Genomic DNA, 23,541 nt, shown 5'->3' with positions numbered 1-23,541 from the left:
AGATCAAAAGAACATATATGGAATTCTAAGTCTTCTTGTATTAGATCAAACTGCAGTGTTAGGATGCTGATGCAGTTAGAAGTATGTAAAATCTTTGGAATTATCAAGCCTTGCATGAGTGTTGAGAATATGGGGTGATTATGTTGTCCCAGTTGATAAGAATGCACATTGAAATCTAGCACACAGTAATGATTTCTTTCTTCTGAGTGGGAATATTTGAAATGTATTTGTCGAACTGTAACTGATACAGTGTTAAATTTGCACTTAGAATGTGCACTCGTAAAATGAATTTAAATATTAAGCTTTCCTTTGTTTAGTGTGCTGATGCCTTTTCTTGTCACTCATTGAGAACATTGCTCTTCATTATGTCATTTGTAATAGCGGTAACTAAAAGTGAGTTTGCTTTCTTGTAGGATATATTTAAGCAGGCAACAGAAGACCGTCTAACAAGTGCGAAGGAGCTCCCTTACTTTGAAGGGGACTTCTGGCCTAATGTTCTAGAGGAGAGCATTAAGGAACTAGAGCAAGAGGAAGAAGAACGGAAGAGAGAAGAAAACACTAGTAATGAAAGCACTGATGTAAGAATGCTTCTGTTTTTCATGATCTAATGTAAAAGTTCTGATTATATATGGTTAATTGTAAAAAAAGAGGAGGGCAAGGCACTTCAGTTAACTGTGTTTTTCACTTTTCACTGTAATATAAATTTCAATTTTACAGTTTAAAAATTAGAGATGGTAAAATACCACTAAGCTACATTTGGATGAACAGCAGGTGTTCATATGACTATAAACTATCTAATTACCAAAGGCAATTTTGTTGAAACGGCTGCTAGTTGCTGAAATCCACTTGTTATCAATGATCATGTTGCCACCTCTGCCTGATTTGGAAGTTCTTTCCTTAAGCATTAGCTTTTAAATAGAGTGGCTCACTCTTTTCTTCTAAACTTGTATGTTACAGTCTTAGCAGAATGTTCTGAGAAAGTAATGGAATGCTGTGAGTTGGTACTTGACTCAGTAGGTTTGTTTAGTAGGTTTAAGGTGTTGAGGATCTGAAGCACAAATAGCTGCTTAATTGTTGTTGGGCTACTTTAAACTAGAGAAATTTCTTGCTGGTATCTTGCCCAATTTTTTGAGAGTGTACAGGTGTGTTATCAAGTTCAACAAAAAAAACCCCTCAAAAATAAAAGAGATGCCTCAATTCAACAATAAGTTTGAAAGTGAACAGATGCAGAATTTGTGTCTGTCTATTCTTGAACGCTCTGAGCTTTTATGGAAAAGGTGGTGAATCTAGGATAAGATTAGTAGTTTTGTTCATGCAGTAGTATTTTTAGTTAACTCTTTAAATACTGCTGCTTTGTCACCTTATCAGATACTAGATTTTTTGGGGGGTTAGAATTTTTTTGCTGGAAGATCTTTGGAACAAAAAATGTTAGGTTTAATGTTACAATTGAAAATTGTGATCCTCCTGTGCTGCTCTTTGCAATACTTTCTTTCAAGGACTTCGATTAAACAAAGAGCAGGAAATTAGGCAACATGATATCAAATTTGCATGAAGTAACATCTTTCTTAGGAAGGTATTGTTTGCTTTCTACAAGGTATAGTTCCAAGTCTTCAAGTCCTCATCTCTCTAATATACCTACTTGTGTAGAAACCACTTGTGAAGGATCATTTAGCTCTGTGTGTGAGGCTGGTCATTACTTAGTTGAGACTTCACAGCACTTTGGCCACAAAATCCTGAGATAGGGCCAACTTGCAGTACATTACTATTTAACTTTATTATTAAAAAATATTTTTAACTCTTTATTGATCCTATGCTTCCCTGTTGAAGAAGGGGCAATAATAAGCTGTACTGTCAAGTGATGTGATAGTCATACATGTTCACTGGGAATTTCCATTCTGTAAGCTTAGGAAAAATGCTTGTTTGGCTGACAATTACTTTGATCCTTGATCATCTCATGCTGTGGGGTTTTGAGGGACTCTGAGCAGCCCAGCGAGGAATAAACAGTGCATTGCTAACAGAATATAGTTGAAATGAAGCTGACCTTTTTTGTTTGATTGTTGTGGGGTATGACAGGTGCATGCTAGAAGTTGCACTTCTAATGCCTTTTGGACTCAGAACAACAGCTTCATACCAAAATCAGTTTAATGCAGTCTATTAAAAGTAAATCTCTCAGAGCTGTAGCAAACTAAATCTAGGTGGTTTAAGTCTTTCTTACCTTTGTTTAGTGTGATATCAATTTTACTTCGCAGTTTTTACTTTTCAATTGCATTGAGAATTCATCCACTGAACCCCTTTGTGATTGTGCAAGAGTGTGTAGTTGTAATAGACAAACAAGTTTAATTATATAATGTTCTGCTTGTATGTCCTGAGCATCTGTGCTTGTAGTATTTTTGGATGTATGTATTGCTGATATCTTGATATCTTTAGGAGTAATTCCAATGGAATTAATTTAATGTTTCTGGGGATCCTAGTATGTGTCTTCAGAGTAAATGGTTGTAAAGTGTGTTTTGTCCTGCCATTATAGAATATGTAAAAATAATGATGGGATGTTGCTTATATACCTGACATAAAATGTCTTTAAAATTGCTAGGTGAGCAAGGGAGACAGCAAAAATGCCAAAAAGAAGAACAATAAGAAGACAAGCAAAAACAAGAGCAGCTTAAGTCGTGGCAATAAGAAAAAGCCTGGTATGCCCAATGTATCCAATGACCTCTCCCAAAAGCTGTATGCCACTATGGAGAAGCACAAGGAGGTAAGAGTTGATTGAATGAGGAATGTTTTTTATTTCAGTAAAGAGGTGTACAAAGCTTTGATACTTCAAACAGAGTCATGCCCTGTAAATTATACAGGTTTGGCTGGAGAATAGAGTGGTTCACCCAGACAGACCAGTACCAGTAAGTCTGGGTGCTCTTTGCTGCAAGGGCAGTGGGAATAAATGTAGCTGTGCTTTTGCAGAACTTCCTAACAATCTAGATTGCCACAGCAGTTCTACTGTTATTACTAAGTCCAGTGCCCCTTTACTATTTCTTCGGAGGAAAGTGAAACCTGCAGGGCACCCAGAAGTCTGAGATTTCTTAGGCCTCACAAGCACCCCACCTGGTGGCAGGTCATTCAAGTGCTAGCTGATCCTGGAACTGTACACTCTGTGATGAGGTTTAGTGACCAAAACATCTTGATAAGTGCTAGCATATTAAGCCTTTTTATTTTTCAGGTCTTCTTTGTTATCCGTCTCATTGCTGGCCCTGCAGCCAACTCCCTGCCCCCCATCATTGAGCCTGACCCGCTCATTCCATGTGACCTGATGGATGGGCGTGATGCTTTCCTAACCCTTGCTAGAGACAAGCACCTGGAGTTCTCCTCGCTACGAAGGGCTCAGTGGTCAACCATGTGCATGCTGGTGGAACTGCATACCCAGAGCCAAGACCGCTTTGTTTACACCTGCAATGAGTGCAAGCATCATGTGGAGACCAGATGGCATTGCACTGTCTGTGAGGTATGTTTGGTGATGTTTTCCCTGCTTCTATCCCTGTATCTTTGTGCCCAGAGTGCTCTTTACCTGAACTGATTTCTCATTATTAACTGATGGAAAAAGATCTGTGCAGCTCATCTGGTGGCAGTTCAGAAGGGAGGGAAAACATTTTCCTTAACAAGTGGTTCTACTAATGTGCTGCTTGGTGTGATTTCTGCCTTGTGGAGAGCTGAAATAGAGCTGTGTTCTGTAGTTTATATAAGATGCTGCTGCCTAAGAAATTGGGAACCATAGCCACGGCTTGAGCTGGAATGGTAGGATCAGCTGATTTTTCTGAAGAGCAATGCATACATTTTCCTTCCAGAGTCAGAAGTGTGGGGCTGCACTATTTCTCTAAAGAGGACTCTGTTGGTTTACTGGCACAGAGGTTTTGCTGTGCTGCAAGTCAGATCCCAATACTCCTGTGACTCATTCACTACTCTGTTGTGTTTCTATAGAATGCTGTAAGCAGCACTTGTGTCTTCAGAAGTGTTTGCAAAACCAGTGTGTTTGAAGATCGAGTCCAGGGTTTTGGTTCAATGCCCACTGGAAGATGGATTATCATATTTGGCTTCTCAGCTTTTCAGCTTGCTGGAAGGGAATGACTAACTCAGATTTGATCCTAATTACAATTTGATACTTCAGTTTCCTCTGGTTACATATGTGTCTATACACACACACACACGTGTGCTTTTTACCCTCTTGGTATATTCTAGAGAGCAAATTCTAAATTTCCTATGCTTTAGTGAATCCTAGGAACTTAGGTCTTTTTCTTAAAGATAAATTACCCAAATTCATGTGCTGATGCTTTCACAGAATGCTTTCTGTTCTTTCAGCACTCTCTGTTGTTTTATTTGCAAACTGAAAATTTGAAGAAAAAACTGAAAATAAGCATTTCATTCTTTTTTGGAAGCTGGTACCTCTTCTGCCACTCCTGCCCTCTTCTTTTGAAGCAGGAGCAGTTGAGTGGTTATTTGTCCCCTGCCTATTTATCCTCCTTTCCTCTTGGGATTTTTCTGGCCCATCTGAATAATGTGTGACTTACTAGCTCAGAGCCAGCTTGTTTTTCAAGGTTTATATATTTGTGTAGCTTTCAGACACCTTTACACCCACACACTTTCCCTGGCCATAATTTGGATTTATTCCTTCTGTAGTACCTCAGCATGACGTGAAAGATTGAATTTTTCCCTAGAGCAGCAATTTGCCTGGAATAGACTGGGAGTAATTTGTTGAGGTGGCACAACATCATTTATGGTATGGAGTTTCAGGAACTCGGATAACTTATCCTTTTTTGTCTTTTCAGGATTATGACCTGTGCATCACCTGCTATAACACTAAAAACCATGACCACAAGATGGAAAAATTAGGCCTTGGTCTAGATGATGAGAGCAACAACCAGCAGACGGCCACAACGCAGAGCCCCGGTGATTCCCGCCGCCTGAGCATCCAGCGCTGTATCCAGTCTCTGGTCCACGCCTGCCAGTGTCGCAACGCCAACTGCTCTCTGCCTTCCTGTCAGAAGATGAAACGGGTTGTCCAACACACCAAAGGCTGCAAACGCAAGACCAACGGAGGGTGCCCCATCTGCAAGCAACTCATTGCTCTCTGCTGCTACCACGCCAAGCACTGTCAGGAGAACAAGTGCCCTGTGCCCTTCTGCCTCAACATCAAACACAAGCTCCGTCAGCAACAGCTCCAGCACCGCCTGCAGCAGGCGCAGATGCTCCGAAGGAGGATGGCAAGCATGCAGCGCACGGGTGTGGCAGGCCAGCAGCAAGGATTGCCCTCACCGACGCCAGCCACACCGACAACTCCAACAGGCCAGCAGCCCCCGACACCACAAACCCCACAGCCCCAGCCTCCGCCCCAGCCTGTGTCACAGCCTCAGCCTGCGCCTCCCAACAGCATGCCACCCTACACCATGCCAAGAACTCAGCCCCCCAACGCTGTGTCCCAGGGCAAGGCAGGGGGCCAGGTGACGCCTCCAACTCCACCTCAGCCACCACAGCCGCCAGTTCAGGGTCCTCCTCCAGCAGCAGTAGAAATGGCCATGCAGATCCAGCGGGCAGCAGAGACCCAGCGCCAGATGGCACAGGTTCAGATCTTCCAAAGGCCGATTCAGCACCAGATGCCCCAGATGCCACCGATGGGAATGAACCCTCCACAGATAGGCAGAGGTCCCAGCGGCCATATAGATCAAGGAATGGGGCCAGCGGGAATTCAGCAGCAGCCACCATGGGTGCAGGGGGCCTTACCCCAAGCTCAGCTGCAGCCAGGAATGCAGAGGCCATCCATGATGTCAGTAGCTCAGCCGGGTCAGCCGATGAATATGGCCCCTCAGCCAGGGATGGGTCAGGTACCTGGCGCTGCTCAGTCCAAACAACCACCTCTGCCCCAGGCGGCCTTACAAAACCTACTGCGGACTCTCAGGTCTCCCAGCTCACCCATGCAGCAGCAGCAGGTGCTTAACATCCTTCACTCCAACCCTCAGCTGCTGGCCGCTTTCATCAAGCAACGGGCAGCCAAGTATGCGGGGTCCCAGAACCCGCAGGGCATGACAGGGCAGCCTGGCATCCCGCAGGGGCAGCCAGGGCTCCAGCCGCAGCAGGCCATGCAAGGGCAGCAAGCAGGGGTGCACCCCAATCCAGCCATGCAGAACATGAACCCCATGCAGGCAGGAGTGCAGAGGCCCAGCATGCCCCAGCAGCAGCCGCAGCAGCAGCCGCAGCAGGCCATGGCTGGGATGAATCCTCAGGCGCAGCAGATGAATATGAATCACTCGGGGATGGCTCCCCAGTTCCGAGATCTCCTGATGAGACGGCACCAGATGATGGAGCAGCAGCGCCACCAGCAGCAGCAGCAGCAGGGAGCGGGACCGGCGCTGGGGCCAGGGATGGCCAACCACAACCAGTTTCAGCAGCCCCAGGGTGTCGGGTATCCCCAGCAGCAGCAGCAGCGAATGCAGCATCACATGCAGCAGATGCAGCAAGGAAACATGGGACAAATAAGCCAGCTTCCACAGGCCATGAGTGCAGAGACAGGAGCCAGTTTGCAACAGGCTTTCCAGCAAAGGCTGCTTCAGCAGCAGATGGGGTCCCCAGCTCAGCCCAATCCTATGAGCCCCCAACAGCACATGCTCCCCAATCAGGCCCAGTCCCCGCACCTCCAGGGCCAGCAGCTCCCTTCATCGCTCACCAATCAAGTGCGTTCTCCGCAGCCTGTACCCTCACCGCGGCCCCAGTCCCAGCCCCCTCATTCCAGCCCATCCCCTCGGATGCAGCCTCAGCCTTCTCCACACCACGTCTCCCCGCAGACCAGCTCTCCACATCCAGGACTGGTAGCTGCCCAGGCTAACCCCATGGATCAAGGGCACTTTGCCAGCCCGGACCAGAGTGCAATGCTTTCCCAGCTTGCTAGCAATCCCGGCATGGCAGGCCTCCATGGTACAAGCGCCACGGAACTGGGGCTCAGCTCCGAGAACTCAGACTTGAATTCAAACCTTTCACAGAGTACACTAGACATACACTAGACACGTTGTAGCATTTTGGGAGCAAAAAAAATTAAAAACAGAAAATAAAAAAAACCTTATTTTCGCAAGACTTTTTGTACTGAAGACAAATTTTTTTGAATCTTTCTTAGCGAAAAGGACATTTTTCCCTGGAACACATCTGAACTCTGCAGCAGTAGTTTGTGGTTTTAAAAACAAACCGACAATGAACCTGAGGGACAGTAGAATACAAAGAATATATTTTTGTTATGGCTGGAATCATAACCAGTCCTTTTTCTTGTTTTTTTTTTCCTCGTGTGCGTTGGGGAGGTCGGGGGAGGAAGTTGATCTTTTGGTTGCTCACCAAAGGATGCCCTGCTCATGCCTCCAATAGGTTTTATTTTTTTTTAAATTAATGAAAATATGTAATATTGATAGTTATTATTTACTGAGGCAGATGGTAAACATTTTCCCTATTCTGGTTTTTCTTCATGTCACTGCAAAAAAACCACCACAAAAACAGAACAACAGAAAAACACAGGAGAATCTTTCCTAAAACCGGAGGACAAAAGGGGTTAATGTTGCTTTAAAACTACATTACATATATAAATATATATATATAAAAATAAATACCAATCTTTTCCTCTTTGGTTGGAAATATGTCAATTCTTTGAAAAATGTAAAAATATTAAATAACTCAGTCCCCTCCTGAAGTCTACTTTTGTCCTCCAAGAATTTTCTATACAAGAGTCTGAGCTTAAAAAAACTTCAAGTATTAAAGTAATTTGTACATGTAGAGAGAAGAGAACATTTTTGGAAATACACAGGGGCAGCTGCCAAATGGATGTAGTATATATATTGTGGTTTCTGTTTTCTTGAAAGATTTTTTTTTGTTATTTTTACATCTAACAAAGGAAAAAAAACATAAAAAAGAGGGTTAGAAACAATTCCAACAGGATTATTTCAACCTGAGAAAAAGTCCCTGGGGTTTCTTCTTTTTGCTTGCTTTCTCTCTCCCGTGCCCCCTTTCCCACCCTCTTCCATTTTCTGTAAAACTTGAAAATAGAAAGCAAAAAACCCTCAAATGTTGTATATCATGCAATTAAAGTTGGTTACTTATAAATAAGAACTTTCAATCACTGTATAGACTGTTAAAATTGATTTCTTATTACCTATTGTTAAATAAACTGTGTGAGACAGACAGCCTGTTTTTAATGTTTCCCTTCTCTCCCACATGTGTTGCTTGTTCTTAAAATGGTGGGGGTAGCGGATAATGTGCTACTTCAAATGTTTGCTATTTAGACGTTGGAGAGCTATTTAATGTATATGACTGTTTTAAAATGCAAATCTCTAATAAGGGATGTGGAGAAATAATTAGTCTTCTAAACGGACTCTTTTGGTACAACTCTGCATTTGCGTTGTTCCCGGCATGTATCTTACCAAAGAAACGAGGTATGACCTCGACAGTTGTGCCAGTCAGCTGTGCCCCACCCTGCTCACACAGCCTGGGAGCAGCTGATCTTCAAAGGACCTATTTTGCATTTTGAAATGAGAACTATTTGTTTGGATATGTGATATTAAAAGATCCTATTTCACTTGGAGTATATTGTGCGCCTTTTGGCACTGAAGTGTGAGCACGAGGCAAGCTTGTGTGGATGTCCTGCAGGCAGATGCTGCACCAGGATGATGCGTGGGTGTCCAGTCACCCTGTGTCACATCTGGTGACCTGCCGGATGCAGGGGCATTCCCAGCAGAAGTGCAGTCGCCATGGAGCGTGTGTGCAGCGACCCCAGTTGTGTGCTGCCCGCAGCTGCGCTCACGTGGAGCTTATCTGGTCATGTCGTGTGTTGTGCTCAAGCTGGTTGTGGTGGATGGGGCTGGGTCATTGAGGGCTTTGATGTGCATGTGCATACAGCTCTGGCTGCCTAGGGAGTAACTCACCACCAGGGCCTTACGCACCTGGCAGACCCAGATGGGACCAAGGATGTGACCAGAGCATGATTGTGTAACGCCGGCTGTGTTGGGAGCATCAGCATATCTGCAGATCCCAGACAAATAACACAAGCAAGCTGATCTCAGGAAGCTGCTGGTGGAAGATGATGGAGGGGTAAACGTGGATCGATGGGATACTCAACCAAGTGTCAAACAAAAATAGTGGTGTGTTACTATGTGAATGGATGTCAGAGATCCTCAAAGGCAGGAGGAAAATGCTTGGGTTTTGGATATAAACACAGTTAGGACATTGAAGCTTGTATTTAAAAAGGGGTTGGTGACAAGCCTTCAGCAAAATGGTGGAAAGTTTGTGGCAGGCTTAAGGAAAGCAGCCCTGGGCTTTGGTATTTGCCCTTAGCTAAACCTCATGCTGCTCACCCCAGCATGGTGCAGACCAGCTCTGCACCAAGCCCACAGTTACCCTGGTGCATTGGGTGAGGGGCTGCTCTGATCTAAAGGAGAGCAGGAAGCAAGAAAACCCCATGTGGTGAATGCCAGGGCAGAAGGCTGGGATTGTTTAGATTTGTGCTTTCTCCAGTAAGCTTTCCTCTTCCTTTCCTGCCACCAAGAAAAGCCTGGTTTTGCTTTCAGCCTTCGGGAACTTCTCAGGATGCAGCATAAATAAAATTTCTTCTGACCACATACAGGCTAGTGAAATGAAAAGTGTGCCCAGCCTTCTAACTTAATGTGCTTTTAGTGCAAACGGCTTTCATTTGTGCTACTGAGTTAGCACACAAACCGTGGTTAGAATTTGTCCTGACCTGCATCAAAGCATCTGAAGTAGGGAAGTCCTGGGACCTTGCAGAGCACACTACAGATCTTCAACTGTTAACATAAAGACCTGCTTGAAAGATGCCATGATGTATTCTATGTGACAGCACAGCTGTTCTGTCCCTCTTTGTAGGTGCTGACTGAGCCAAGTTCAGTTTTTGAGGTGGTGTGGATGATCAATAGTCTTAAATTTGCATAGGGTTTCTTTTCCTGACATCCCTCCACTTCTGCTTTCTCTGGTTCTGCTGGAGAACCAGAACCCACCATTTTGAGAACTATTATGGCTGTTTCAAGTAGTGGGAAGATTTCAGGGTGACAGTAAAATTGGGGTGTCATCTCTCTTGCCATTCAGGTGAGTCCAAGTTAAGAGTAGGTTGTTTCACTCCTATTTATTAGACTCTTGGACGAGCAAAAAGAATTCACATCCAAAGTTCTAGCAATCCAGTCAGATATTGATTGTCCAGTTACAATGATGCTAATGGTTATACTCAAATAATGTGTAGATCACATTTCTAATGTCTGACCTTGCAATGTCCCAACTCTCTCAGCTTCTCCCCATCTGACAGAGGCTCCAGTCTTCTCATTACTGTGCTGCCCATTTGCTGGATTCACTACGCCCACGTCTCTCTTGTACCAGGTAGCCCAAACACCAGATAATTGCACAAAACCTCAGACAATGTTGGTAGCAGTCACCTGGTCATTACAAAACTGTTGTAACAGCAGAAAAAGCTACAGCAGCTCCTGGCAGGCCAAGACAAGCCCAGGCAAAGCCTGACAGCCCCACGTAGCACAGCTTGTGGCCTCTTACTGGAAGTGGCAGCACCATGATAAGGCTGAGGTAGATGATGTGACAGTGGCAGCCATTCCAGCTTCTGTTTCGTTTTTCCAGTGTATGATACACAGTTTTTCTGCAAGAAACTCCAGCTCCTGTTTCCAAGATAGTCTTTTTGCTGCTTCCAGTTTCAGCCAAACTCTAGGGCTCCAGCCCATCCTCTCTGGACAGTCTGGAGCAGGTCCAGTAGTGAACAACAGCAGCAGTCAGAAGAGTCTGCTCCTAATGACCAGTTCTGCCTAAGTGTGTGATGAGGCCTCCTACCCTAAAAATGAGCCTTTATTTGAAGACCAGCCATAGGATGTTCTGTCTGGGGAATGTTTATTTTTACAAACCCTCTCAGCTGCCTTCCTACAATATAACACTGGGGTTATCTGCCACTTTGCCCGAGGAGCCATTTCTCCTCTCAGCTTGACAAAGCAGATTGTGTGCCTGAGACACATCCTAGCCTGGCCCCCGAAAGTGTAAAAGCACAACATGCTCCATCCACAGGGATTGCAGCAGCATCTGTGCCTTCATCATGGCTGGAGAGCTACTGAGTTGCTCTGTCAGCCTTGCAGGCATGGCATGTGCATCAGCATTTGCCTGTGATCTGGCACTTTGTTTAGAAATGTTTTGATGGTTTGCTCAAGTTGCCTCAGTTGCATTCCCTTAGAACAGGGTCTTGCTTTCAACTCTTCTCAGGGGATATTGGATGTTTGGAAGGGAAACCTGTTCTGTGACTAGTGCTGTGGGTAGCTGATGGGCAATCAGCCGTGGTTCTGGTCTACTCTCCCTGTTAAGAGAGTGTGGTGGATTTGGGGAAGGTGGAGAAATTACTGTTGGCACCATCTCCCTCAGTCATCTTTAAAGCCCTTCCTAGCTCCTGGTGAAGTTGGCACAGCTCAGACTGTGATTTTCCCCAGGTGTGCTGGGTGGTGGCAGGCTCTGGCATATCTTGGGAGCACAGAGCTATGTGAGATGCAACCACAAGCACTGACAGTGAGTATTTTGCTTCTCCTCATGCCCCTGCGGTCCTCAGGGCAAAAGCAGGATTTGAAAGGTCATTACCAGAAGAAAGCTCTTTGCCAGCCCTGCTACTTGACTGAAAGTGCAGAGCTTCTGTTGCCCTGAGAAGCAAGGAGTCTTTCATTTTGTTTCCTCTTCACTTTTGTTTTTCATTGTCTGTGTTGTCCCACACCAGTGTGGCACTGAAATGAGCTCCTAGTACAATGTCGTGGTGATGAAAGCTTTGGGAGCCATACAGTGGATATCTCAGCAGGTCTGTTGATGGAAAGCCAGAGCAGTCTGAGGCATGACCTGGGTCTAACACCACCTATACTGCCACGGCTTGTAACTACATTCATGGCCTGAGTTACAGCCACCAGAAGTTAGAACTCCAAACTCAAGAGTTTAAAAAACAAAACAAAACAAAACAAAAACAAAACAAACAAACAAACAAAAAAATCCCCCCCAAAAACCCTCAGGTGCTCTTCTGTTTGCCTGCTGTTATCTCAGTTCTAGCTTGTATTAAAGGATTTCAAGCCTTTTTTTCTGTCAGGTGGGCCCAATTCTCCCATGTCCCCACAAACAGTGAGAGAGAGCCCTTAACTGGGACTCAGGAAAGGTCATATAAAGGGATTTCCACCTTGGTAAACTGCATATTAGGTGTCAGGCCTTGTGGATGGTGTAACATCTTCTGCTATTACCTGGACTTACTGGTCCAGGCTGTCCTTTCTGCTGGGGAAGGTGACCTGGCAGGACACAGTGGTGCCCCATGTCTCTCTTGAAAAGGGATCGAGAGGCAGCACAGGTCAGCTTGCAAAAGCCAGATTTCCTGGGTGTCTGGGATGGGATAAATGCTTCAAACTGAGATTTATCTCCCAGGAAGTTAATTCTTCCCTCTCCTTGTCGGGATAGCCTTGGAACTGGGTGTAGTTGCTTTATGGGGTTTGGTTTTGTTTTGTTTTGGGGTTTTTGTTTGTTTGTTTGAGATTTTTTAAACTTGGACAAAAATATTTACTGCCTCATTAGTATTTGTATGTAGAGTTGTGTTGACATATATTGACAGATCTAATGTGGTAGTAAAATAGCAAGGAAGAACAGGGTAACTTAGCATTTGTGCCCATAACTGGCTTGCCTGTTGGGTCTGGGGTTGGATTATTTGTTCACTATACAAACTGTTCAATTACTATGTCTATTGTACAGTGTAACTTAGTGACAAGTGGCCGTAAGTGCAGAAGAACATCAGTGTAACATTAAGGATGATCTGACAAGGGCTTTCTGGAAGCTCCTCAGCCCAGATCTAGAAAACAGCAACTGCTCAAATGTGCCACCTGAAAGTAGGATATTGCCTGTTCTTACACAGTGCAGGAATGCCTCTCTTCATTTCACAGTTACCTTGGTAAATTAGTTTGCCAAAGGTTAAGCAGAATATGTTTTTTTTCTATTATTCTTTCTGTTTGCTGGTTGGTTTTCCAAGCTCATCTACCCTATTTTTCAAAGACAGTACCGTGAATGTATAGCTGAGGCTTACGTGTCTATAGATACTTTTTTCTTCAAAATTGTTCCCTTCCCAGTCCTCATGACAGAAATTAAACCTTTCAATGTCTTTTGGTTTTTCACAGTGTCAGCTAGGAGGAGCCTTACAAAAACCATGTGCCACTTCCCACTGCACACAAGAATTTGGAAGTCCTGTAACCGAATGGCTGCCACTTAGTGCTGGAAGTGAAAAAAGGCCCCTGGAGCACCAGGATTCTCACGGGCGCCTTGAAATAACTGAGTAGAAAACTGAAAAGGGAGGCTCTGGACAAGCAGCAGATGAATTTATGAAGCCTGGGGACCTGGAACATGGGCTCTGCATCCCAGAGCATGGGGGAGAAAACAGTACCAGTAGACAAGCACAACGAGCCAGTGAGACAAGGCTCCTCAAGGAAGTTGTGGTAATGAGGGACAGAGCAGATGCTGCACAGCTTGGAGCTGAGTGCCTGAGGAAGCAGCCTAGCCTCCTGTCCTGCAGCAATAATCCCTCCCATTGCAGCCAAGACTCTTTCTGTCATTGCACCTGACAGCAGCCCTTTGATACTGATCTTTTCTAAAACTTTTATTGCAGATGGTGTCAAAACACAGACCAAGCCCAGAACAGCAGTAGGGAAGGAGATGGGAAAAGTGAAGTCTAATCTAAGTGTTGGGTTTTAGTTACCTGAGCTTGTTCAATCAAATTGAACCTAATTCAGGTTAAAATTAATTTATTTAAACACTATTACTTACTGTTATGAATGTCGTTCTATTTGTCCAATTTAATCAAACAACAAGATTAAATTTAGCAACAATTTTTAATAGCAACAATTGTATATAAATGAATACAAAGTATATTAGATACATATATTTGAATATATACAAAATTTGGTAATGAGTAATTTAGTATAATTGAGGTTCGTTTACAGCATAAGCAAAACCGACCGGGGGTACAGGGAGGGGGTCGCCCTTCCTCACGTACCAAACAATCAAGCCAGAAATCCCACTTATATCCTATATGCTAAAACATATTAATACAGAATTTTCTGGAAAGCTCCTCCTAGTTTCTATTCCTAAAATCTACATCACTATCTTGTGTTGTGCATGCTCTCCTAATAGTTAGGGGTCTCTCATCCTTTCAGGGGTCTTATTTCCGATGAAGGCTCATCATCTTCATCAGGGTCTGCTGTGTAACCTTGCAGGTAGCCCAAGCACACTGAGCTTGGGGTTATGTAACTAAGCATAAATAAATAAAACACAGTATAACCTTATTCAAGTTCCATGCCTGGAATCACCCCAATTTGGCCCATTCCAAGGTCGAAACTTTTTATGTCTAGGTGCTACTTATCAAACCTACATCCTTCTACTACTCCCACCTAACATCTGGAAGATTCCATCTGCTTTGTCTCACCATTTCCTTTTTTGCTTTGTAACAATTATTTTCTATACAATTTTGCTAATATAGTTGCAATTTAGTTAGCACAAATCACATTTATCACATTTACTGAAAAGGCTTATTTAGAACTGCAATGAAAAATGAACAGCCATGGTGTGGGGACTGCCTTTAAGCTTGTTCTGTGTCAACACAGAACTCGTTTCTACTTAAGCCTTGAAGAAGCCTTGAGCCAGCCTATGTGTGACCTAAGGGAGCACTGCTGCTTGTTCCACTCTGGGAAGGGAGCAGGGGATGCACACCAGTTACAGCTCACAGTGTGTTCCATGAAAGATTATCGCAATAGAAAGACTTATTGAGCCTTAATTTTGTATTGTGTCTTTTCTGGAAACAGCTTTGCTGTCTTTCATACCGTGCAGTGTCTAGCAGTATTTACAAGGGAATAACAGTTATTATTATTTATTTCATTATTAACTATATCATCTTAAAGCAATTTTCTATTTTTAACATTGCTGAAGGATTGTTTGAAAAACCTGAAATGTGGAGAATCCCTGATGCTATAGAAATTTGCTGATCAAGTTGCAGACTGGCTTTGCTAGCTCCCCGCCACCATCCCTCTGTAATTAGGCTGTGAACACTATCCCAATTCTCAGTGTGTTTCACAAAGATAGTAACACTCCTTTGTGTTTAGTTCAACAGGCTGTAGCCTCATGTTAGAGCCTTTAGATTGTCTGGAAAAGCTATCCATGTGTAAGGTAAGCCTTTGCAAAGAACCTTTTCCATGCTGCTTTACTCCCATCGGCAGCTAAAACTGTACTGAGCTGTGCTTCACACATTATTTGTTCAGCCTCTCACTACAAAGCCTATTGATACGTGGAAAGGCTAACCTGGAACTAGAGACTAGACAGAGCAAAAGGAATAAAACAGGTATTTATTGAAAGAATACACTTTGGGCAGTGCAAGAGCTCAGCAGGGGTTACACCCAAATCAAATCCAAGATGGATCCTAGCAGACTTTACGCTTTTATGAGTTTTGGTTCATCTACATATTGGGGTCAATTATCCAACCACAGCCCCAGGCTATGAGGTATCAACCCCCCGGCTTGCCCCCTTCCCTTCACCATTGTTTATGCTTTTTGGGTAACGAGTGTCCTTGATTCTCTAGCTGGGAAGGGATTGTTTTGTCTAACTACTCTGTGAAGAGAACTTACTAACACCTAATACGAAGTTTCAGAGTTACACACTAAGCAACAGAAAATCTGAAAAATATAAAAGCTAAAGCCCAAGGCATCATTTCATAAAGAGTAGAAATGTACAGTTCAGCCTTTTTTTTTTTTTTTTCTCCTACAACATCAACACAGTGACAGTGATAACAAAATAGAAGGGATGAAGTGGAAAATAGGACTGCCTTCAGGGACTTACCTTTACATAAGCTCCTTGACAGGCAAATAGAGATAGGGTTGTTCAGCCTGGAGAAGAGAAGGCTCTGGAGCGACCCCACTGCAGCCTTCCAGTACCTGGAGGGGAATTCTAAAAAGGAGGGAGATGGACTTTTTATACGAGTACGTAGTGGCAGGACAAGGGGCAGTGATTTTAGACTGAAATAGGGCAGACTGAGATTAGATACAGGAAGAAATTCTTTACGATGAGACTGGTGAGGTACTGGCACAGGTTGCCCAGAGAAACTGTGGAAGTCTCATCCCTGTGAGTGTTCAAGGCCAAGTTGGATGAGGCCCTGAGCAACCTGCTCTAGTGAAAAGTGACCCCGCTAACCGCAGGGGGTTCAAATTGGATGTTCTTTAAGGTGCCGTCCAATCCAAGCCATTCTAGGACACAGGGGGCTGATCCCGAATTACAAGCAGGAACGGAGTCGAGCAGGCAGCAGCGGGGCCCGGCCCCTTCCTGGGCGGGACCACCGCAACGAGCATTGGCTGCGGTAAAAGAACTACAGGTCCCGTCATGCCCCGCGGGCAGCGCAGTGGGAACAAGCTCCCCGCTGATTTGCTGTGCTTTCCACTGCTCTCACCAATCAGACGCACAGCTAACGGGGGACGCTCTCCACGCGCGTGAGGCGGGCTGGCGGCGTTCGGGGAGCGATGGAGCGGGACCGGGACGGGGGAGAAGTGAGCGGGACGGGAGGGGAGGGGACGGGACGGGACGGGACGGGACGGGACGGTGGTTCCGCTGGGGCCCGGGCTGGGATGCTCCTGGGGGCGGCGGTGGGTCCGTCTGATCCCGGCGAGATGGGCCCCCACGTCCCCCTCAGCTTTCTGAGAAGGCTCAGGATGATGCTGCCCTTGCTTGGCAGCCCTGGGGACTTGTAATGTTTTCACAAGTTTTACTCACCTGTTGTGGAAGAGTAACGATGCAATGGTGCTCACGTCCTACGAGCTGGTGTAAGGTGCACCCACACAGGGACTAGAAGGCGATGAAAACATTTCTTTTTTAACGGAGTTCAGGCCTTTCGGATGTCAAGAATGCTATCTGAGGGCCTGGATCCGCAGGAGAGAAGCTCTGTGTTCAGGGACCAACCTGGGAACCTTGGGTCTGTTTTGTGTGAAAGCCAGGGAGGATGCGGGGAGACAGCAGTGAGTGAAGTCTGATCTTCCTGTCCTGGTGTCTATAATGATAGCCAGAAGCCAGGGATCAGAGGGAATTTAGCACTGGAAGGTGATGGGCTTGCTGTTGATCTTTTGTTGTTGCTCGCTTGGAGGAACAATTGTATCCTGCTTCGTGTATCTGTTTGAATCTGCCTCTGTTCCATCACTTCCTGTGCTGATGCTGACTTCTTGCTGCTCCTTCATGAGTTGCTAACACATTTTCCCAGCTTCTTTTGTGTTTATTTGCAGCCTGGTTCAAGATTCTTCTAGTCTGAGACACACTGTTTTTCTGTGCTCTTTCTTCAGTCTCTTCCTCACAGTTCTCCTGCTATAACAGCAAGTACAAAGAGCTAATGAAAATGTTTAGCTGTGGAGGCATCTGGTTTTAGGCAAAAACCTGTAGCAAATGTTCTGCCATCCTGCTGGTGTAGTTTCTGAACCAAGGTCAGCTGTGGACTGTTGACTGTGCCCCTGCTGACTTCCAGGCTGTGCTGGTCTTGTGAGCTGTGGTGGCAGGAATGTTCAGCTTGTGCTTCGTTCTGGAAGCCTGTGCTGGCTTTACTGTGGTTGTGTCTGCACTGCTGTGCTGTGCAACTGTGTTGGGAGGAAAATTGCCTGGAAGGACACAGTCTCATCTGTCCTTCATCAGCATGGCAGTGCTTTGCCCTGTATTTTTCCAAGCTGTTTTCTATGTAGCTACAACCCTGTGGCACTTTTCTCTTGGGAAGCAGAATGCAGCCTGTGGAATACCAGTAAAGGGACCTGTTTGGGAGAAAGCATTCAGTGTCCTGTCTTTGGGGTTGTTATGTGGACTCCTTGCTCACCCTAAGGTCACTCCCTGGCCCAAGAGGGCCTCCCGCAGCAGCAAAGGCAGGTTTATTGTGCAGTGCGGTGTAAAATGTCTATTTTAAAGCAAACTGGTTCTTTTTGTAGTTGGTGTCTGCCTTCAGCCACAAAACAACATCTTTGGAGCGGATGGAGGAGGAAGGCAATGACGATGAGGAGGATGATGAATTGGACATCTTTGGGGGTTATGATAGCCTCACGTGCTACAACAGCAGCATGGGTAGTGACAGCAGCTCCTGTCTGGAGGAGTCCAGCGATGATGAGGTGGCAGACCGGGAAGCTGGAGAGTTTTCAACCTCTCTGATGCACCACCCATCCACAGGCCGGCTCACAGAAGACAGTGGCTCTGAGCCAGGTACTGCTTGTGCTGCCTGAAACAACTTCAGGGGCAGTGAAGGGTGTGTGGCTGCATCTTGGGGATGCTTTGGGTTCAGACTGCATTTTCTGGGCTATATGGGGGATCTTCTCTGTATAATGACAGTTAGCTGGTCTCAGCTCTGTTCTTGTAGTGCATTGACTCAGCCAAATGCTCACGTTTTTGGCCTTCCTTCTCTCAGCTGTGTGCGAAATGTGTGGAATTGTGGGCACCAGAGAGGCTTTCTTCTCCAAGACCAAACGTTTCTGTAGTGTGTCCTGCTCCAGGAGCTACTCCTCAAATTCCAAAAAGGCCAGCATCTTGGCCAGACTGCAGGTGAGTTAAAACCTTTCCATCTAGCTCTCGGGCTCCATCACGTTGGCAAGGTCTTGTCATGCTGGGGGACTTCAACCAGCCCTATACTTGCAAAGTAGCATGACAAGCTGTAGGTAATCCAGGAGACTCCTGGAATGCATGGGAGATAATTTCTTAAGCCAGGGAATAGACAGCTGTAGCACAGGGAATGCAACAGTAGAAATGATGGTCACCAAGGTAAGTGAACCTGTTGGGGATGTGAATACTGGAGGCAGTGGCTCCAGCTGCAGTGGTCATGCATTGCTGGAATTTGCAATCTTGAGGAATATGGATCAGCTAAAGAGTAAAGTCATGTTCCTGAACTTTAGGAAGGCAGACTTCTAGCTCTTCAGGGAGATTCTATAATTCCGTGAGCTTTCCTGGGGATGGAGCAGGATGTGCCTTATGTAGGGGTAGGTGGTTGCTCTCTAATTAAATATCAGGCTGACATTCCCAGTGGCTTGTTCTTCCTGCCTGAAGTCCCCAGAGAAGGCATGACAGCTTAAAGGTGGTGTTCCCTAAAAGCTAAGAAAGGACACACTGCTATTTTACTTGCTGTTTCTTGTTCCTGTGAGCGTTAATAAATATTGTAGTAACCTGAAGATTAGGAAGAGATGCATACCCAGTTGCAGGAGGTGACTTAGTTTCCTGTGCCATTAATGTTTCTAATGTTTGTTCTTTTGTAGGGGAAACCACCAACAAAGAAAGCTAAAGTTCTGCACAAGGCATCCTGGTCAGCCAAGATCGGGGCTTTCCTCCATTCGCAGGGCACAGGACAGCTGGCAGATGGGACACTGACAGGTCAGGATGGTGAGTGTAGGTGAGGTGTGAGGAGGTGCAGCTGCAGGAGTCACAGAAATGGGGACACCTTACACCTGAGGGCTGTAAGCTCTGCAGTCCTCCTCCTCCTCCTTTCTGGTACACTGCTTTGTATGATGTGTATGGATCACTCTGACACAGTCTGGCAGAGCACATGGCACATCTTTTTTCCTCTTCCTGCCCATCCAGTCTTGTAGCCTCATCCTCACTCCTCATACGACTTGACCTGGAGTGTAAGCTCTCTGGTCCCAGCACCCACGAGGTGCTGACTTCTGCTGGCTAAGGTGACTTAAAGGTGTCCTGTTCTCCCAGCCATTTGTTGTCCCACTGCTCATGGGGAGTTATATTTGCCCTCACTGATCAACTTGAGCAATAACCAGTCACTTCAGCTGAAGGAGCAGCACTTTACTGTGTTAGGGAAAAGGGAAGTGCTGGGGCACGGCAGCAGCAGGGAGTGATCCCTGAGCAGACTACTGCTGCAGCAGAGCCATAGCCTTCAACCAGGACTGACTGTGGGACTGATCGCTCAAATTAGTATCTCTGATTTTCTCAGCATTCTCTGGGAAAGCAAGTGCTGCTGATATGACCCTTCAGTGTTGCTGCTGAGGGGCAAAGACGTGAAGTCATTTAACCCTGAAAGGATGCACTCTTCCCGGAGTGCTTTATCCCTGGGCTGGACTTGACCTCTTTTATTGCCCTTTCTGCTCCTCCTTTTCCAAAAGCAAATGACAGCAAATATTGATTAATAATGTATTTTGCCTCTTGTGGGGGTTAGTGACCATGCACTCACACAGAGTGCAGTTTCCCACCAGAGAAAATGCAGTGGAATGCATAATCCCTGTGTGCTGTGTCCTAGTGACTGGAGGCTGCAGGCTGTAGTCCAGAGGTAACTGATCTCTATGCCTGTTTTGTGATCTCATCTGATTTTCTGCTCTCATGTCTGCTTGTAGCACTCGTCCTGGGCTTTGACTGGGGAAAGTACCTGCAGGAGCACAGCTACAAGGCAGCTCCTGTCAGTTGCTTCAAACACGTGAGTTCTACTTTGCTGTGCATGACAGGGCACACAGGATGTGTCTTATACACAGGGCCTTATGCTCCTGTGACAGGTGGTGAGCAGGGGGTTATTGAGACCCAGGTGATGCAAGGAAAGAAGTTAGAGTTTCTTGCAGCTGAGAATGGGAGTCTCACAAAGGGTCCGGGAGTCTGGGGGGAAGGAAGCAGAGGGGGACTTGATAGAAGCACTGCTGATAGTGATGCCTAAGATTTTTAGCTTTTTATGTTTTTCATGTATTTGTAGCTTTGTAGATTGCTAAAGCATGGCTGTAGCTTCTAGTATTTTTCCAATTCTCCCTACATTTAAGAACAATAAGTGAACTTTATAAACACATTCAGAAATATCATAGTCTTATTCCAAGAAGAGAACCAACTACAAAAACGTTGTTTTCCAACCAGAATATGAACCAGACATAACAAAAGTGGGCAAAAGAAATCTCTGGACTGCTTCCAGTGGGTCAGAACCCCAAGAATTATTATCTAACCAACTATGGTTTTAACTGGACAGTATATGATCTGTATGCTAATCGACTAACCTTATAAAAATTGTAGAATTTCTATACTACATGTGATTTTGCCATATTGTGTACCTGAAAGCCTTCAAGTAAAGGTTTCCTTTTGTATTCACTCTAAGATTGTTGGGAAGATCTATTTTCTAGCATCAGTAGCAATGGCTCAGTGCTGACTGGGAACAGAATTAGTTCTGACTGAGGATGATAGTGGGAAGCTAATTTTGTAATTTGTATGGCTGAGTACAGCCCAGGATCATGTGCAGAGAGGAATTCAGTTTATGTGAGCCTGGCAGTAGCTGCCCCTCCAGCATGTCCCATTTTTATGAAACTTGTTATATTCCTTCTGAGTTGTGGTCTGATAATACTGACTGCATTTCCTTTTTCTTGAAGATAGGTCAGGCAGACATGGCATTTTTATTGATTGTTAAGTGTTTTTATGCCATAAAGGAACAGCAGCAGCTACTTTGGAATAATAGGACATCTGGTAGTGAAACAGTTCAGTGTTACTGTATGGTATTCTGCCTTTTGGATCCTCAGTGAATATCCCAGTGAGATGTTTGGGACAGTTCAACTATATTTCAAGATGTTGGCAGAACTAGGAGGGGTAAAGCATGCAAGCCTGTGTCTAAGGTGAAAGTGTAGCTGCCTAAGACATGTCTCTGAAACCTAGAAGGGCCTGAAGCCTGCCCTGATTCCCACATCCCTCTCCCAACATGGCTGCATCAATCTTTCAGGTGCCTCTCTTTGATCAGTGGGATGATGTGGTGAAAGGTATGAAAGTGGAAGTGTTGAACAGTGATGCTGTGCTCCCCAGCCGTGTGTACTGGATTGCATCTGTCATCCAGATTGTAGGTAAGTCTCCAAAGTAATCTGTGACAGCTGGGCACATCTAAGCTCTGAGGGAAGCTTTAGAGAGCTGAGGGTAGCTGGACAAGCAAAAAAGCAACTCTTTGGAGCTCTACAACTGCTGAGAGATTTTGGAACAGGAAATACCATGGTGCGGGAGTGAGAGGAAACCAGCACGTGGTTCCTCTTCTGGGTTCTGGGCAATTTGCAGAAATAGTTGCTGGAGAAGCTCTGGTAACCTATGCAGAGCTCTGAAGGCCATGCTTTGGGTACTAAACCTGTGGTGCCAAATTCTTGGCCTCTAATGCCTTTGGTTGTCTGCTCTGTCCTGGCAGGATACAGGGCCCTTCTGCGGTATGAGGGCTTTGAGAACGATGCTGGTCACGACTTCTGGTGCAATTTGGGCACAGTGGATATTCACCCCATTGGCTGGTGTGCCATCAACAGCAAAATCCTGGTACCACCACAAAGTGAGTGTGGGGCAAGAGAGGTCAGCTTGTGCCAGGGCGTGGAGAAGCTTTGGTTTGTGCCTAGCACAGGGTGCTCCCACTGCATGTAGGACTACAGCTCAATTTGTGCTTTGAGTTACAACCAGCAGTTTGAGTTTGGAAAGCTGGAGACTGCTTGGATTGCTCCCTCTGCATCCCCCTATCATTGACCTGGGAATGCTGCATGCAGAGCTGATGTCAGACCTGTGGGAGCTAATGCAGGTGGCTTTTCCTCCTGCTAACCCACATGGTGGCTGAACTTTAACTTTGGGGAAACTTTTTGGTCCTGTATTCTGGGCAGCGTCTCTAGTAAGTGCAGTGGCTCCAGTCCCTGCACAGCTAGCAGTTCGGAGAGGGATGCCAGTTTAGTGGAATTCTGGCAAGCTGAGATTTGCTTGATATAGCTCATGTGTTTTTGCTCTATTACCACTTCCTCATCTAGATTAGTGGAGTTGAATGCTTGGCCCAGTTCATTCTGTGGTGGTGATCCCTTCACCCAGATGTGAGGGCAAGCTGGCAAAACAGAGTACAGAATCTGAGTGTTAAGAAGGCCTTTTAGTGCTAGTGGGCTGTCAGAGAGATGAAAGGTGTGATGCTGTAATTATTTTGGTCATAAAGATGGACTTTTTCCCTGCCCATATATAGCTATCCATGCCAAGTACACTGACTGGAGAAGTTACCTCATGAAAAAATTGGTGGGAGCTAGGACCATCCCAGTGGATTTCCACATGAAGGTAAATGTGGGGGGCTGTCATTTTGCATGGGGGAAATGAAGCTGAAGTCAAGACATATGCTCAACATGTCTCTTCTGGTTCTGATCTGTGCAACTTTTGTATGCCTTGAAACCTGAGCAGGGCAGGGGCAGTGAGTGCTTCCACATGCTCCTAAGATACCTGTCATGATGCTGTGAGTAATGGATAGCACAGCCTCCATGCCCTCTCTCAGCACCACAGTTTCTGCTTTGGGTCACAGGCAGGCTTTAAAAGCTGTTGTCACGTGGTCTGCTGGGAAATACTGGGGATAAGGTTTGGCACTTTGCTGAAGGGAGAGGCCAGTGCCGCTCCAACCTGGCCTTTCTCTGCCCTGTTTGAGTGCCAGGGAGTAGCTCTCAGAGTCAAAAGACTTTGCCTTCAATGTGCATAGCAAAACAGCCTGCAGAGAGGGAGAGGGGCACAAGCTTCCTTTAAGTG

At 45.5% G+C, this 23,541-nt stretch overlaps 2 protein-coding genes across 9 annotated transcripts in view; both read left to right on the top strand.

Moving 5' to 3' along the window:
- The window catches only part of EP300 (EP300 lysine acetyltransferase), a 59,501-nt gene extending 51,303 nt beyond the window's left edge, over positions 1-8,198 (top strand). Inside the window, exons 28-31 of the mRNA XM_014882607.2 lie at positions 414-578; positions 2,591-2,752; positions 3,212-3,493; positions 4,812-8,198. Coding sequence (XP_014738093.2) covers positions 414-578; positions 2,591-2,752; positions 3,212-3,493; positions 4,812-7,037 — 2,835 coding nt within the window. The 3' untranslated portion in view covers positions 7,038-8,198. The remainder of the gene's footprint in view (positions 1-413; positions 579-2,590; positions 2,753-3,211; positions 3,494-4,811) is intronic.
- Positions 8,199-16,515: 8,317 nt separating this feature from the next.
- Positions 16,516-23,541, top strand: part of L3MBTL2 (L3MBTL histone methyl-lysine binding protein 2) — a 28,202-nt gene continuing 21,176 nt past the window's right edge. For 6 of the 8 annotated variants that reach the window (XM_014882610.2, XM_014882608.2, XM_088165247.1 and 3 more), the window contains exons 1-8: positions 16,516-16,601; positions 18,012-18,279; positions 18,482-18,615; positions 19,320-19,443; positions 20,403-20,482; positions 21,752-21,869; positions 22,199-22,333; positions 22,997-23,085. In XM_014882610.2, the coding sequence (XP_014738096.2) occupies positions 16,575-16,601; positions 18,012-18,279; positions 18,482-18,615; positions 19,320-19,443; positions 20,403-20,482; positions 21,752-21,869; positions 22,199-22,333; positions 22,997-23,085 (975 nt within the window). In that variant the 5' untranslated portion in view covers positions 16,516-16,574. Of the gene's footprint in view, positions 16,602-17,384; positions 17,523-18,011; positions 18,280-18,481; positions 18,616-19,319; positions 19,444-20,402; positions 20,483-21,751; positions 21,870-22,198; positions 22,334-22,996; positions 23,086-23,541 lie in introns of all 8 variants that reach the window. The other 2 variants (XM_088165248.1, XM_014882609.2) reach the window with 2 other exon arrangements.

This window comes from Sturnus vulgaris, chromosome 5 (genome assembly GCF_052056855.1).
Source record: "Sturnus vulgaris isolate bStuVul1 chromosome 5, bStuVul1.hap1, whole genome shotgun sequence".
NCBI lineage: Eukaryota > Metazoa > Chordata > Aves > Passeriformes > Sturnidae > Sturnus > Sturnus vulgaris.
This window is presented reverse-complemented; position numbering and strand designations above follow the sequence as displayed.